We start from the raw sequence: 17,327 nt of genomic DNA on the forward strand, positions 1-17,327 counted from the left end.
ATGACAGAGAACAGGATGTAACAAAATAATCTATTTCCGGCATAGCCACATGGATCCTCAGTTGTACTAGGACCAGCGTGAGGTTCAGCTGCCAAGGGGGAACAGAATCCCCCAGCAAGCTCAAGGTTAAATCAGTCTGAACCCAATCCCAATGAGGTTTTTCCAAGATCCATAAATCCTGAGCCTGGAGATAATTTAACACCTAAGTACATCTGGGCCTTTGTTGGTTAGCAGCTGTGGTCTAACTAGGAAAGTTGTTCAGGACTAGGGCAAGACCTCTCAACCCTAAGTTTAATCTTTTTCAATAAAAATGTTAAATGACATGAAAATTAACAAAGAAGGATAAATTGGGAGGGGGTACAAAGTGAGTACCCTATGGCTATACTGTACTCATTAACTCTCATACCACCTCTGGCCAAACAAGCAGCTGAGTTTTACAGACAAGAAAAACTAAGGACCACAGACATCAAATCACTTGCCAGAGGTCAAGAATGGCAAAACTGCATTCTATCTGACTCCAAAATCCCTGCTTTCTTCCCTTATCTATAATTGCCCGTCACTTCCTTTACCTGACATTAAACTCCGTAGAGCAGCAAGTTTCCCTGATTTATTTTCAAATTTTATCTACCTGTCACTCATCTATATTGCTGATTGATACAATCTCTGGTATGCAACTCTGCAATACATAGTCAAGACTTGAAACTCATGCACATCATTTGACTCAGCAATTTCACATGTAAGAAATTTTATCAAGGAGACAAAATAAAGAAATGTCCAAACATATAGCCAAGAAGATGTCATTCACATCACTGTTCATAATAGCAAAGGGAAAATGCTAACCAAAGGGACAGGTTCCACAGATTAGGGATTACCCATAAGACAAACTATTGTGTTTCCACTAAATAGAAATCATGCTATACGAATATATTTACAGACACTAAAGGAAGTTTAATGCATAGAAAGAAAGTTACAATACACGGAAAGAATTCAAGAAACACTAAGTGAATAAAGGCAACAAACCAGGACTTACATTATGATCCCATGTTCATTTAATAAATATAATATATACATAGGCCGGGCATGGTGGCTCATGCCTGTAATCCCAGCACTTTGGGAGGCTGAGGCAGGCGGATCACCTGAGGTTGGGAGTTCGAGACTAGCCTGACCAACATGGAAAAACCCCGTCTCTACTAAAAATACAAAATTAGCTGGGTGTGGTGGGGTACGCCTGAAGTCCCAGCTACTCAGGAGGTTGAGGCAGGAGAATCGCTTGAACCCGGGAAGCGGAGGTTGCTGTGAGCCAAGATCACGCCACTGCACTCTAGCCTGGGCAACAAGAGCGAGACTCTGTCTCAAAAAAAAAAAAAAAAAAAAAAAATGCATATATATATATATATATACACACACACACACACACACACACACACACACACATATAAATCTGGAATTAAACACAGGTGATTTTTATTTTATTCTTTTGGGCTGCCATATTTTTTCAGATGAGGCCATACAATTGACAACTCAAACTTCTCAATTCCCTCTCCTCTGAGCCACCTCTAAACAGAATACTGGCATTTCCACAGTTACTTGGGGATCTCATCATAGCAACTTGCCCCCTGACTGTAGTAGACCATTCTCCTAATGAAGGTGGAGAGCAGGTAGGGTTAGGACAGCTATAAGAATTTGGTTGCCAGGCGCAGTGGCTCATGCCTGTAATCCCAGCACTTTGGGAGGCCGAGGCGGGCGGATCACGAGGTCAGGAGATCGAGACCATCCCGGCTAACACGGTGAAACCCCCCCGTCTCTACTAAAAATACAAAAAATTAGCCGGGCACAGTGGCAGGCACCTGCAGTCCCAGCTACTCGGGAGGCTGAGGCAGGAGAATGGCGCGAACCCGGGAGGCAGAGCTTGCAGTGAGCCGAGATCAGCCATTGCACTCCAGCCTGGGCGAAAGAGCCAGACTCTGTCTCAAAAAAAAAAAAAAGAATTTGGTTGCACTTTGAGGTAACAAAGACACTCTCCTCCATTCATTTCAATGCTTCTGGCTTCTAGATAGCCAACAGAGGATCTCCAGTCAGAAAACTCCTAAGTATCTTCTAAGTTACTACTTCTAAATATGTGACAGTATATAGTCCATACCGCATGACATCTGAGAGGTCTTCCAGGTGACAAAACTAAAACCCCAATTTGTTTTTTAGACATTTTCTAGGAACTGAGAGACATCTGCTCTCATTTATACTAGTGCCCCTGTCCCCACCCTCAGTTAATCCAACTTCCCCTTCCCTAACATCTAAGACACGGGTGCTGGCTGCATCGCTTCCTGCTCCTTCTACCCACCATCATGAGTCAAAAGACTTTAATCAGAGAATTTCTGGAAATATGTGCACAACGAGATCCTGATTGTCCTCTAATATACCAAGCCAAAATCCTTACCCTACTTTCATTTAACAGAGGGCAAAGTTGACTACGTTTTTAAAAGAACATTAGAACACACGGAAGGGGCCGGGCGTGGTGGCTCATGCCTGTAATCCTAGCACTTTGGGAGGCCGAGGCAGATGGATCACGAGGTCAGGAGTTTGAGACCAGCCTGGCCAACATGGTGAAACCCTGTCTCTACTAAAAAAACAAAAATTAGCCAGGCGTGGTGGCACATGCCTGTAACCCCAGGTGCTCAGGAGTCTGAGCCAGAAGAATCATGTGAACCCAGGAGGCGGAGGTTGCAGTAAGCTGAGATCACGCCACCGCGCTCTAGCCTGGGCAACATAGTGAGACTCTGTCCCCCATCACCCCCCAAAAAAAAGAATGTATGGAAGGGAAAACTTTTTCTCCTGATATAATGAACATTCTCATTTTTTTCTAAGAAGAGATACCACTTTCTGGAAGATGACCTGAGAAATGTATCTTCTCTCAATAAAGGTTTGACCCAATTATAGTCAGACTACATCATATTTCTATTTTATCTTTTTCATTTTAAACTGCTTAGTCATTTAAAAAAGTTTACTAAACATCAAGTATACTAAATGCTTTGATAGACAAAAATTCTCAAAACTATATATTCTGGTATTAAAAATTATTTCTGCAAATAAAGCCATATTGCTTAAATTATTTCCTGGTTTGCTAAACGGAAAAAGATGGCTAAATTCCTAAAGTATGAAACATTTTAAATAAATGCAGTTTCACTGCCTTCAAGAGTATTAAAACTTAACTAGTAGCTTTTTTTGTTTTTGTTTTTCAGACAAAATCACGCTCTGTCACCCAGGCTGGAGTACACTGGCATGATTTCGGCTCACTGCAACCTCTGCCTCCCAGGTTCAAGTGATTCTCATGCCTCAGCCTCCCGAGTGGAGCTGGGATTACAGGTGTGCACCACCACACTCAGCTAATTTTTTCTATTTTGAGTAGAGACGGGGTTTCACTGTGTTGGCCAGGTTGGTCTCAAACTCCTGGCCTCCAGTGATCTGCCCACCTCAGCCTCCCAAAGTGCTGGTATTACAGGAATGAGCAACCACGCCTGGCTTAATTAGTGGTATTTTTAACATCTTTTGTAGACTTAACACTTCCAAAGACTTTGAAAGTCCATCTAACATGCTACTTGTCTCATTGAGAGCTCTGAAAAAGTACCTGCAGAATAAAAGTTGGCCCTGTTAAAAAATCTTTTGAATTCTGCTATGTTTTGGCTTCATGTCCCCACCCAAATCTCATCTCCCATTGTAATCCCTCGAAGGAGGGACTTGGTGGGAGGTGACTGGATCATGGAGGCAGTCTCCCCCATTCTGTTCTTGTGATAGTGAGTGAGTTCTCAGGAGATCTGATGGTTTTATGAGTGTTTGACAGTTCCCCCTCTCTCACCTGCCACCATGTAAGACATGCCTGCTTCCCCTTCCACCATGCTTCTAAGTTTCCTGAGGCCTCCCAGCCATGCAGAACTGTGAGCCAATTAAACCTCTTTTCTTAATATTTATAAACCACCCAGTCTCGGGTAGCTCTTTATGCAGTGTGAGAACAAACTAATACAAATTCAAACCTTACATCATTTAAACAAGCCCTCTACTATTTTATAAACACTACTCATTTCTTGAATACATACAACATTTATTTTCAAAGACTTAACAGGCCCCTACACCAAATAAATACATGTTCCAAGTTAGTAATGTTTTGATTTTATATACATACACCCACACAGAGATTTGGAAAACAATGGTAATAAAAATTTTGCTTCTTTAGCTAAGAACAGCATGAAAAGCGAGTTGTCAAAGATAATAGATATAAAGTGGCACATTTTATCATCCCTTAATTTTACAGTAAAGTTTACACTTGCTCTTCTTCATATAGTTCATTGTTCTTATATCCTAAGCTGACCTTGGTTTCAAATAAAAATAAAATGTGTGCCTTACAGTCCACTGGGCTCTAAGAAATTAATTTGTCTTTCAGGCAGGGGCTGGGACAGCCTTAGAGTAAGGGACTCCTGCTGCTTGCTGCACAGCAAGGATGTCTTTGATTCCCTTCACATTGTTCGAATCCTGCAGGCAACTGGAAAAGGGGAGTTCTCACGACTTGAAGCAAGGAATTTCGCTAAATGCTGGAGCTGAAAGGGACCTTACAGACTTTATAGACCATTTTGTCCATGTTCTTAAAATATTTTTCTAGTCTAGTTCCTCTAAATCTCTCACACTGTGCTGTCAGTACACACCACTTGAAAGCACCCAGTCTTAACAGCAGATAGTTATGGCTTAACACCTGCAACAATAAAGTCAATCTATAGGTTTACAGATGCTTTTTGCATGTGTACACATGAATATGGACAGAAAACAACACTCTGGAACTTCTCACAAAGGAATATATTTATCATCTAACGTTACAAAAGTCTTATAAACTACTGCAGAAACAGAGTACTACTATTACAAGCAGAGCCTCATCTGTGCCCCTCCTTTAAGACCCTTTTTCCATGCGTTGTATGTAACTTTACCCCTGACTTCATCTTTTTGTCCTATTTTTCCTTTCATCTTCATTTTCCCACTTATTTTGTTTTTAATCTTCCTACACTGTATATGTCACTGTAATCACTCAAATCCTTTTTCTGAAATAAACTAAGGTTTCTGTATATGTTACCAGCAGCAAAAGTCATTACATTTTTGCAGGCAGTGAGGAGGAAAAAAAAATTTATTACATTTTTGAACTGAGAAAAAGGGAAAAGTTGAAAATTAACAACTATAAGGAGGCTGGGCATGGTGGCTCCCACCTGTAATCCCAACACTTTGGCAGGCCAAGGAGGGTGGACTGCTTGAGCACAGGAGTTCAACACCAGCTTGGGCAACACAGTGAAACCTTATCTCTACAAAAGATACAAAAAATTAGCTGGGCCTGGTGGTGTACACCTGTAGCACCAGCTACTCAGAAGGCTGAGGTGGGAAAATCACCTGAGCCTGGGAAGTCGAGGCTGCAGTGAGCCGAGATTGTGTTATTGCATTCCAGCCTGGACAGCTCACACCTGTAATCCCAGAATTTTGGGAGGCTGACACAGGAGAATTGCTTGAGCCCAGGAGTTTGAGACCAGCCTGGGCAACACGGTGAAACCCTGTCTCTACAAAAGATACAAAAATTTAGCTGGGCGTGGTGGTGTACACCTGTAGCACAGCTACTCTGAAGGCTGAGGTGGGAAAATCACCTGAGCCTGGGAAGTCGAGGCTGCAGTTAGCCGAAACTGTTACTGCATTCCAGTCTGGACAGCTCACACCTGTAATCCCAGAATTTGGGGAGGCTGAGGCAGGAGAATTGCTTGAGCCCAGGAGTTTGAGACCAGCCTGGTCAACATAATGAGACCTCGTCTCTACAAAAATAAATAAATAAATAAATAAATAAATAAGCCGGGTGTGGTGGCGCACACCTCTGGTCCCAGCTACTAGGGAAGCTGAAGTAGGAGGATCGCTTGAGCCCCGGAGGTCAAGGCTACAGTGAGCCAAGATCATGCCACTGCACTCCACCCTGGGCAACAGAGTGAGACTCTGTCTCATTACAAAAAAAAAAAAAAAAAAAAAAAAAGTTAAAACTATAGGACTAAAACTTTTTTTTTTTTTTGAGACAGAGCCTCACTCTGTCACCCAGGCTGGAGTGCAATGACGCGATCTTGGCTCACTGCAACCTCCACCTCCTGGGTTCAAGCAATTCTCCTGCCTCAGCCTCCCAAGTAGCTGGGATTACAGGCGCCCACCACCACACCTAGCTAATTTTTGTATTTTTAGTAGAGATGGGGTTTCCCCATGTTGGCCAGGCTGGTCTTGAACTCCTGACCTCAGGTGATCCACCCGCCTTGGCCTCCCAAAGTGCTGGGATTACAGGCATGAGCCACCGTGCCTGGCCAGGACTAAAACTTTAATACCAGTTGTTAGTGCCACGAAATGTGTCATCATTGACTTTGGCAAAGTAACAACCACCTGTGGACATTCCAGCAGCCAGGTTATTGCTTCACTATCTATCATAAATAAACTGTGTGGGCTTTAACTCAGAAGAACGCATATGCACAGAAGTACTGTGTTTTCAAGGACCACTTACTTGGAAAGAATACAGAATATCACAAAAGAGGGAGTACTGTGGCACAGTGGAAAGATCACAGGTTTGTTTTGGGTTTTATTTCATTCTGTTTTTTAATTGAGGCAAAAACACACTGAACTTGAATCTAACCAGCCTCTGATCTAGCTAAAATTTATAAGAAATACAAAGAGGAACAAAATATGTAGACCAAATGAGAACATAATCTGCAACACCCAGAAAGTGGGAAGTTATACAGAACAAATAAGCAACCTAGTTTCTTCAATAAATAAATGGCAAGGAAAAAAAGATGGGAGAGGCGATTTTTATAGATTCAAAGAGATATAAGAAACTATTCACTATAAGCAATCTGTGACCTAAGTCTGGATCCTGAATTCGAAAGACAAGCTAATGCAATAATTTGAGGAAAGCTGCAGACAAATTCCAATAGAGGGCATCCTACAATGTACCTGAGTGGTACTCCTCAAAACAGTCAAGGTCATAAAAAAAGAGGACAGTCTGAGAAACCATCACAGCCAAGAGCAGCTTAAGGACACACAACAGCAAAGTGTAAGGATGGTATCCTGGATGAGATCATAGACCAGAAAAAGGACATTAAGTAAAAACTAAGGAAATCTGAATAAATCTTGGACTTTAGTTAATAATAATGCATCGATACTGGTTCACTGATTGTAACAATGTATCACACTAACATAAATGCTAATCATAATGGAAACTGGGGAGTGTTGGGGAGGTAAGGGGGATTGAGAATTCTGTACAACCTACTCAATTTTTCTGTAAGTTTCTGTGAATCTAAAACTGTTCTAAAAATAGACTATTAATTTAAAATATATTTATGAAACAGGCAAATATGAACATTATTTGATATTTAAAAATTATTAGTTTTTTAGATGCAAATAATGGAATGCTATATATATGTGTGTGTATGTTTTTAAGTTTTCGTTTTTGAGTACTTATCTTTTACAGAAATTCATGGATAGATGGATGGATCAAGTTAAGAGGGGAGATTAGAGCAATGTTTCCCAAAGTTTGGTACTCAAGATGATTTTTGGTGGTACATGAAGATTCTTTTAATGTTTCATAGCTACATGTTTAATTTAAATATATATTGTAAAAACATAGGTCAGGCACAGTGTCTCACGTCTGTAATCCCAGCACTTTGGGAGACCGAGGGGGGCGAATCACCTGAGGTCAGGAGTTTGAGACGAGCCTGACCAACATGGAGAAACCCCATCTCTACTAAAAACACAAAATTAGCCGGGCGTGGTGGCACATGCCTGTAATCCCAGTTCCTTGGGAGGCTGAGGCAGGAGAATCACTGGAACCCAGGAGGCGGAGGTTGTGGTGAGCCGAGATCACACCATCGCACTCCACCCTGGATGACAGGAGCGAAACTCCGTCTCAAAAAAAAGAAAAAAAAAAAATACACACACACACACACACACACACACACACATATATATATACAGGTAGCACATCAAACACATGATTTTATAGGTTTTAATTGCTTATAAGTTTCCCTTATACATAAATTTCTTGAAGCTAAAAAAAAAAAAACAGGAAGAAGCCGAGCATAACCTATGCCTACAGTTTCAGCTACTCAGGAGGCTGAGGCAAGAGGATCACTGGAGGCTGAGTTAGAGGCTGCAGTGTGCTGTGACTGCACCTATAAATATTCACTGCACTTCAGCCTGGGCAACATAACAAGACCTCATCTCTTAAAAACACAGAGAGAGATATCATTGTCAAAAAAACATGCAAAGGTTGGTTAAGATCCCAAGTCTAACACTATGTGACCTCTTTTGAGAATTTCGATCTTGTTGCCCAGGCTGGAGTGCAACGGCACTTTCTCGGCTCACTGCAACCTCAACCTCCCAGGTTCAAGTGATTCTCCTGCCTCAACCTTCCAAGTGGCTAGGACTACAGGCACGCGCCACCACGCCCGGTTAATTTTGTATTTTTAGTAGAGACAGGGTTTCACTGTGTTGGTCAGGCTAGTCTCGAACTCCTGACCTCAAGTGACCCACCCGCCTCGGCCTCCCAAAGTGCTGGGATTACAGGCGTGAGCCACCACGCCTGGCAATACTATGTGACCTCAAGCAAGTTATATAACCTAAGAGTCAGCTGTTTAAATGGCTGGAGAGGTACAAGACCTGCTATATTAAAAGAGACATCCAATAAACAATAGCTGTGAAATTACTAAATAAAAATCAACCTAAAACTCCAACAAAGAAGCTATATGCCACTAGAAAAGAATGGAGCTGGGAGAACAAGGAAGGGAAGGAACATGAGAGTTTACAGAGGCAGTTTAGGCAGAGGCAGTCAAGGCTTCCCCCTTTTCTTCTCAATCTACCCAAATGCAGAGAATCTGCTGCTGGCCAGCCACAGCCTGGAGATCCTGCTGCTCCTGAGCCTCAGGCTCTCTCGAGTGCTGCTGGCTAAGATGTGGTTATTACAGAGGTGGGGCCTCTAGAACAATCAGAAGAGTTTTTCTTACCCCATGCTGGTGTGAGAAAGAGCACAGGCATTACAGTAAAAATGAATAAGTAAAATGTAAGTAAATAAAATCTATCACTTTGCTATCTACGTGACCTTGGGCAAAAATTAATCACCTCCAGTTCCTACTTCTTCCCATGCTAAAATGTGTACAACAAGTAAGTCTACCTTTCAAGGTTACAGTAAAGGTTAAAAGAAACAGGGGGTGTAAATCTGGCAAACAGTAGGTATTTAACAAATACTAGTTCTCTCCTCCCTCCTTATTTTGGCAGGATGACAGAGAAACTCTTGGTGAATAAAAGGGATTAGGGCGAACAAAAATCATAAAGAATAGCATTTCCAAAAGTGTGTCTCTTGGATCACACAGATTTCGAACCAAATATATGGGGGGAGGAATTCTGGGATCAGAAAGTTTGGGAAATGTTGGGAAACACTTTATTAAAATGATGATTATCAGGTGAGTTTCCAAAAGGAGACTATATACAGCATTTACTAACAACTCACAGGAATAATCAACCTATTAATCACTAAAACACACGAGGATGGAGGGATGGGGAGAGGGAGGGGAGGAAGGAGGAAGCAGGAGGGAAGGCGGCAGTTAAGGCCGTGACGACTCCTTCAAAATGACAGTTGAAGTAACAGTGAGATAAAACTATCTGGACAACTTACAAGTCAACGACAGTTTTAAAATCTGGTTTAGAGCCAGAGAGGGGAGAGGGGATGCTTTCTCAACTTCTGAAAGAAGTTTCTGATGCCAATTATTTAATTTTCAGGATCAAGTCAATTACGAGATGGTACTGAAACAGAAAACACCAAGAGTTTAAGTAGCAAATATACCCACTTTGGAAGCAGAAACAGCCTTTTGATATAAGATAGTAATTCTCATTTGCTCTTCCAAATTTATTCCCTCATTCGACTGGGCAACTGCTTGGCAAGCACTGTGATAGATGCTGTTATGGATTGCATATGTCCTCCAAAAAGCATGTGTTGGAAACTTAATCCCAAATCTAACAGTGCTGGGAGGTGGGGCTTAATGGTAAGTGTTTAGGTCATGAGGGCTCCACTCTCATGAATGGATTAATGCCAATTATAAAAGGGTTTCAGGCTGCAAGTTCAATCTCTTGCTCTATCAAGCAAAGCTCTCTCACGCCCTTCCATCTTCTGCTGGGATAATGCAGCAAGAAGGCCCTTTTGAGATTCAGGTCCCTTAACCTTGGACTTCCCAGCCTCCAGGTGAGCTCTAAGACATAAATCTCTGGGCCGGGTGTGGTCGTTCACGCCTGTAACCCCAGCAATTTGGGAGCCCAAGGCAGGTGGATCACCTGAGGTCAGGAATTTGAGACTAGCCTGACCAACACAGTGAAATCCCATCTCTACTAAAAACACAAAATTAGCCAGGTGTGGTGGTGCATGTCTGTAATCCCAGCTACCTGGGAGGCTGAGGCAGGAGAGTCGCTTGAACCCAGGAGGCAGAGGTTGAAGCGAGCCAAAATGGTGCAGCCTGGGCAACAAGAGTAAAACTCCATCTCAAAAAAAAAAAAGAAATCTCTGGCCAGGCAGGGTGGCTCACGCCTGTAATCCCAGCAATTTAGGAGGATGAGACAGGAAGATCACTTGAGCCCAGGAGTTTAAGACCAGCCTGGGCAACATAGGGAGACCCCACCTCCACAGAAAATTTAAAAATTAGTCGGGTATGGTGGCACGTGTGGATCGCTTGAACCCTGCCTAGAAAGGTGAGGCTGTAGTGAGCCATGACTGCACCACTGCACTCCAGCCTGGGCAACAGAGCAAGACCATGTCTCAAAAAAAAAAAAAAAAGAAAGAAAAGAAAAGAAAAGAAAAAAGAAAGAGGAAGAGAAAGAAATCTCTGTTCTTTATAAATTACCCAGTCTCAGGTACTTTGTTATAGCAGCACAAAACAAACTAAGACAGATGCTGGGAATGAATATGCCATGAACTGAAGATGACACAACAGATATGATCCTCGCCCCCATGGAGATTACTTTCTAATAAGAGCTGATTGTCTAGCAGGGGATTACGCAATACATTTGTGTATCAGTCCGTTTCATGCTGCTAATAAAGACATACCTGAGACTGGGCAAGTTACAAAAGAAAGAAGTTTAACTGGACTTACAGTTCCACATGGATGGGGAGGCCTCATAATCATGGCAGAAAGCAAGGAGGAGCAGGTCACATCTTAAGTAGAATGGCAGCAAGCAAAGAGAGAGAAGCTTGTGCAGGCAAACTCCCCTTTTTAAGAAACATCAGATCTCGTGAGACTTATTCACTATCACGAGAACAGCATGGGAAAGACCTGCTCCCATGATTCAATCACCTCCCACGGGGTCCCTCCCACAACACATGGGAATTCAAGATGAAATATGGGTAGGGATACAGCCAAACCATATCAATTTGTAAACTACAGTTACATTAACAGCTGTAAAAATAAAAAAAGAACTGACTGCTGCTAGAGCATGACAAGGGAACTTAATCTATAAGGGTACCTAGGGGACCCAGGCATGGCTCCTAAGGAGTTGACACTTCAGCTCAACTCTAAAGGACAAGCAGAGGTTAACTAGACAAGGAAGAAAGGGTGACCCCTCCCTAATAATGAGAACAAATTATAATGCTTGTTGTAACCCTCAAGCAGGTTCAGAGGAGCAGAGAAAAAGAAAAAAAAAAATCACTGTGACTCAAGTGCAGAAAGCGAGAGTGAAACAGAGCAAAAATAGACAAGACTCAGGAGGAAAAACAGAGGTGTCAAAGTTGGGGTTACTGACTGATGCAACCAAAATCATCAAAGGAATATCAAAGTAAAAGACAAACTACACTGGCACTTGAAACCTGTCCAGTGGTGCCCTCCACATATATAAGTTTTTTCAAGGTATTTCTATAAACATAATACAGGAAAAAACTGGACGAGAAATAGGGTTCAGTGCATATAAAGAAATAAAAGCCCACCTGAGAAGGGGAAGGAATTCCCAGCAGAACCCCACCTCAAAGCAGCAAAGGCTAGTAGTAGGAGTGAGAGTCCTTGAAGCTGTCAGTGAAGCCAACAGCAACTGATCCTAAAGTGTTTCACAGAGAGCATCCAGAGCCAGAGTCTACGCAGAGAAGGGACCCAATTTCCATTTGCCATGGACAGTATGCAGAGTGAGGCAAACACTTCCACAGCTGGCTTTTAACAAAAATGGCCATTTCAATCACAAAAGGGCAGCAGCAGTGCCCCAGTCACGACAAAATCAGAAGTTCCTCACCCTAGTGATTTCCTTCCGCCACACTCCCCCATGCACCTAGAAGCAGCAGAGCAGAACTACAGCTAATTTTAACACTTCTCTTTCTTCACAAAAGAAATACGAATAGCCACAAACATTAGAAAAATACGTCCAATGTCACTAGTAACTTAAATCTTTAAATCTTTAATCAAACTGAGATTTTTTAAGATTTATTAAAACCCTAAAATGGCATAAACATGAAGAAAGCATGTTTCATACAGAGAATATAGTCTGTCATGTCACATCATGTTCATAAAGGTTAAGAACAGTGGGTAAAACCTTTGGCTATATGAAATACTCATGCTCTTAAAAAAAGTTAGAGACCATCCTGTGCAACATAGGGAGACCTCATTTTGTCTCTACAAAAACCCTATATTTTGTCTCTACAAAACTTCAAAAATTAGCCAGTCATGGTGTTGCATGCCTGTAGTCCCAGCTACTCAGTCAACTGAGGTGGGAGGATCACTTGAGCCTGGGAGGTCAAGGCATGAGCCACAATCATGCTACTGCATTCCAGCCTGGGAAACAAAGACCCTCTCTCAAAAAATAAATATATACATACATAATACATACATACATACATACATACATATGTATATGTATAGATGAAGGAAGGGAAGAATACATACCATATATTAATAGTACTTATAATGGAAACTTTGTTCTTTTTCCATCTTACTTTACATTTTTCATTACATTTTTCCATCTTATTTTACATTATATTTATTTTCATTTTTTCTATAATAAATGTGAATTGCTTCTGTAAAAAAAGGTAAGTTCCTATTCAATAATTTTGCAATTATTTTTTAATATATGTGTAAATAATGGTGGTGGACTAACTGGTTAACAACATGGGGGAAAAACGAACTTTGATCCCTATCACAACCATAAAAAACAATTATTTTGAGATGGTAAAACCCTAAGACTTGTTTGAAAGCCTTGTTCCCTGGTGCCGTAAAGAAATGGCACTTGAACATAAATTTAATTTTCTCAGCAAGGCCATTTTTTTATTTTCTGCAGAAAGGGTACACTTGCCAGCAGCTTAGCCACAAGAGTACACTGAACAAACGAGACAGGGTCATTTATAACCTGACATGTCCACCCTACTGCCGTGTCCAGTTTCAATTGGCTGGAACAGGACCTCACATTTTGTATTTGTCCCGATTGGCTAGCAACTTAGAACTTTTTAAAAGAGGCAAAGGCAGAGGAGAACAAAGGAAGAAGGAAGTAACTTGTGGAATGCTGAGAAAGGTAAAAACACCTTCAAATAAGGAAGAGGGACAGGCTATGACCTAATGCTTGCTTGGACCAGTATAAGCATGCCAGGGCAAATATTTAAGCTAAATTGTGGGAGCTAAGAACATAAAGTATATTGATTTCTTTATTACAGCTAGCAGATATTTAAGAATGATGGTACAGGTCTTTGAATAAATTTTGCTTTTAAGAGAAGTTACTATTTATTCCTAACTAGATGGGGAGGAAAGTCTTTGAAGACAAACCTCTACTTTACTTTTTACAGACTTCTAGAAATAAATAAAATTACCTTGAAGACCTTAAAATTTATTAAACAGAACATGAAATACAGTAACCATGAAATAAAAAATTGGACTTCATTAGTATTAAGACCTTCTATCCATCAAAAAACATGATTAAGACAGTGGAAAGGCAAGCCACAAAACAGGAGATGTCTGCAATATACGCATCTGACAAAGGACTAATTTCCAGACTATAAAAAGACTCATAAATTAGTAAGAAGAAAACTCAATTTTTTTTATAAAGTCAAAAAAGGCATATCTCTAAAAAGGATATTCAAGTGGGCAATAGGCACATAGAAATGTAAATTAAAACCACAATGAAATACCATTTCACACCTATGAGAATGGCTAAAATTAAGAAGACTGACAATGCCAATTGCTGACTAGGATGTAGAGCAACTAAACTCATATTGCCAGAGGCAGTATAAGAATGTACAACCACTTTGGGAAAAGATCTGGCAGTTTCTTGAAACACAAAATATACATCTTGTGACATAAGAAACATATATTTGATCTTTGCTGCCCTGATGACCCCCATTACTGGCACAAAAGCGAAAATTCTTGGAATTGCCTGAGTGATAGTATTGAGAGGAGCATCTTTTGTTATTCAAAATAAGCCACTTTCAACCATACTAGAGTTTATGCTAATAAGGTGACTCTTGGAAGATGGGGGCTGGCTGCTAGAGGAACCATGATCCAAATTTTCACTGCCCCCACCACCATCTCGGGGAAAAGGAAAGGGACTGGAGAGGGGAGAGGAGCTAGGAATTGAGTTAATCACCAATGCCCAATGATTAATCATTAATTAATCATTAATCATTCCTAGGTAATGTGACCTCCATTAAAAAAAAAATCTTAAAGGGCAGGGTTCAGAGAACTTCTGGGATGGCAAACATATGCCTCTACCAGGAGGATGGTATACCCCAACTCCACAGAGACAGAAGCTCCTGCACCCAGGACCCTTCTAGACCTTGCCCTACATACCTCTTAGTCTGACTATTCAGTTGTATCCCTTATAATGTTCTTTTTAAAAACCAATAAATGTAAGTAAAGTATTTCCCTGAGTTCTGTGAGCCTTTACAGCAAATTACTGAACATGAGTAGGTGATCATGAGACCCCTCAAGTTATAACCAAAAGTACCCTGGCAACTTAGGACTTGTGACTGGCACCTTAAGTGGGGGCAGTCTTTTGGTTAATTTAAGGGATCTCACTAGCTCCAGGTAAATACAGTCAGAATTGAATTGAACTACAGGACACCCAGTTGGTGTCTGCAAATAACTGAAGAATTGCTTTGGTGTGGAAACAAAAAACATTTGGAGTCAGGAATGATGTTAGCGTATAGAAAAATAGTTTGTTCCTTTACATTTACTCTATCTCAGCAATCCACTACTAAGTATACCCAAGAGAAAAAAGATGTCCTCACAAAGATCTGAATACAAATGCTCACTCAAGTTTTATTCATAATAGCCAAACACAGGAAACAGCCTAAACATCCATCAGTAGAATTGGTAAACAGTTATATACTCATATAATGCAATGCTACTAAGCAATAAAAAGGAATGAACTGATACAACAAGAATGAATCTAAGATAAGTCAAACATAATAGAGTGCATACAGTATGTGCATCTTGTATGATTCCATCTTATATGAAATTCCAGAACATATTTAACTAATCTATAGTTATAGAAGGCAGGTTATTTAGGGCTGGGGCAGAGAAATGACTGAAAAGGGGAACAGGGAAGTTTTTTGGGGTGACGGAAATGTTCCATATCTTGATAGCAGTAGTGGTTATATGAGTATATATATTTCTCAAAACTCAAACAGTACACTTAAAATGAGTGGATTTTATTGAATGTAAACCATAATAAAGCTGATTAAATAAAAAACAGAAACCACAATACAGATACTACCACGCACCCATTAGAAGGGTTAAATTTTATTTTATTTATTTTTATTTTTATTTATTTATTTATTTATTTATTTTGAGACAGAGTTTTGCTCTTGTTGCCCAGGCTAGCATGCAATGGCATAATCTCAGCTCACTGCAACCTCCGCCTCCTGGCTTCAAGCAATTCTCCTGCCTCAGCCTTCCACCAAGTAGCTGGGATTACAGGAATGCACCACCACCCAGCTAATTTTGTATTTTTAGTAGATACGGGGTTACATCTTGTTGGTCAGGCTGGTCTCAAACTCCTGACCTCAGGCAATCCACTCCTAAAGTGCTGGGATTACAGGTGTGAGCCACCACGCCCAGCCAGAAGGGCTAAATTTTAAAGGACTAAAAATACCAAGTGATGGCTAGAATGCTCTACATTAGAGATGGAACTAACTGGAGTACAGACATTTAGAAAACAGTTTAGCAGTGTGGTGTTATGACACATACATACTGGTTTTCATCCAATGCAGCAAAACTCCCACAGCCCTTGTTACAGTGTTTTGTTATAATGTTAGGTAAGTTAGGCCTCAGGAAACAGAATCTCGGTGACCTTCTCCAGCCCTCCTTTGACCCGACCCGAGGCAGGACTCTAATCTTTAAGATCCTCCGCAGAGAGGGTCCTGCCTTATACCCCGGGGGAAGGCATGCCGATGTCATGAAGCTTCCATAAAAACCTAAGATGTGAGCAGTGGCTCATTCCTGTAATCCCACCACTTTGGGAGGCCAAGGCAGGTGGATCAGTTGAGCCCAGGAGTTTGAGACCAGCCTGGGAAACATGGAACACCTGGTCTATACAAAAAAATGAAAAATTAACCGAGTGCACACCTGTGATCCAAGCTACTCAGGAGACTGAGGCAGGATTGCTTAAGCCCGAAAGGTCAAGGCTGTGGTGAGCTGTTTGTGCCGCTACACTCCAGCCTAGGCAACAGAGCAAGACCGTCTCAAAAACAAAACAAAACAAAAAAACCAAGAGGACAGGGTTCTAGACAGATGAACAGGTGGAGGTTCCTGGAGGGTGGCACACTCACAGAGGGCATGGAAGCTCTGCCCCATACCACACCCTACACATCTCTTCATCTATATCCTTTGTAATAATATCCTTTATGATAAACTGGTAAATGTTACCTGTTTCCCTGAATTCTGTGAGCCTTTCCAGCAAATTAATTGAACCCACAGTATGGGTAGCGGGAACCCCAACTTGAAGCAAGTTGGTCAGAAGGACTAGAAGCCCAGGCTTGCCACTGGTATGTGGGGTAGGGGGGCAATCTCGGGGACCAAGCCCTCAATCTGTGGGATCTGACACTATCTCTAGGTAGATTGTGTCGGAACTGAATTGGGGAACACACAGCTGGTGCCCGCTGCAGAACTGATTGCTCACTAGTGGTGGAGAGAAACCCACTCCCATACATTTGGTCACAGAAGCCTTCTTCTGTGTTCATGACTGCTGTTGTACTGGTTTGAGAGCAGAGGAAAAACATGGTTTGAGAGTTTTTCCCAAAACAAGCAGTATCTATTAAAGCTAAATATATGCCTACC

General features: G+C 41.4%; 1 protein-coding gene across 9 annotated transcripts in view; it reads right to left on the bottom strand.

Moving 5' to 3' along the window:
- FBXW11 (F-box and WD repeat domain containing 11) overlaps positions 1-17,327 on the bottom strand; it is a 146,467-nt gene that overhangs the window by 105,881 nt on the left and 23,259 nt on the right. The window contains exon 1 of one of the 9 annotated variants that reach the window (XM_063810853.1): positions 11,178-11,306. The exons of the other annotated variants lie outside the window; for them this stretch is intronic. Coding sequence (XP_063666923.1) covers positions 11,178-11,210 — 33 coding nt within the window. The 5' untranslated portion in view covers positions 11,211-11,306. Of the gene's footprint in view, positions 1-11,177; positions 11,307-17,327 lie in introns of those variants that run through there. 9 annotated transcript variants of the gene reach the window in all.

This window comes from Pan troglodytes, chromosome 4 (assembly GCF_028858775.2).
Source record: "Pan troglodytes isolate AG18354 chromosome 4, NHGRI_mPanTro3-v2.0_pri, whole genome shotgun sequence".
Classification (NCBI taxonomy): domain Eukaryota; kingdom Metazoa; phylum Chordata; class Mammalia; order Primates; family Hominidae; genus Pan; species Pan troglodytes.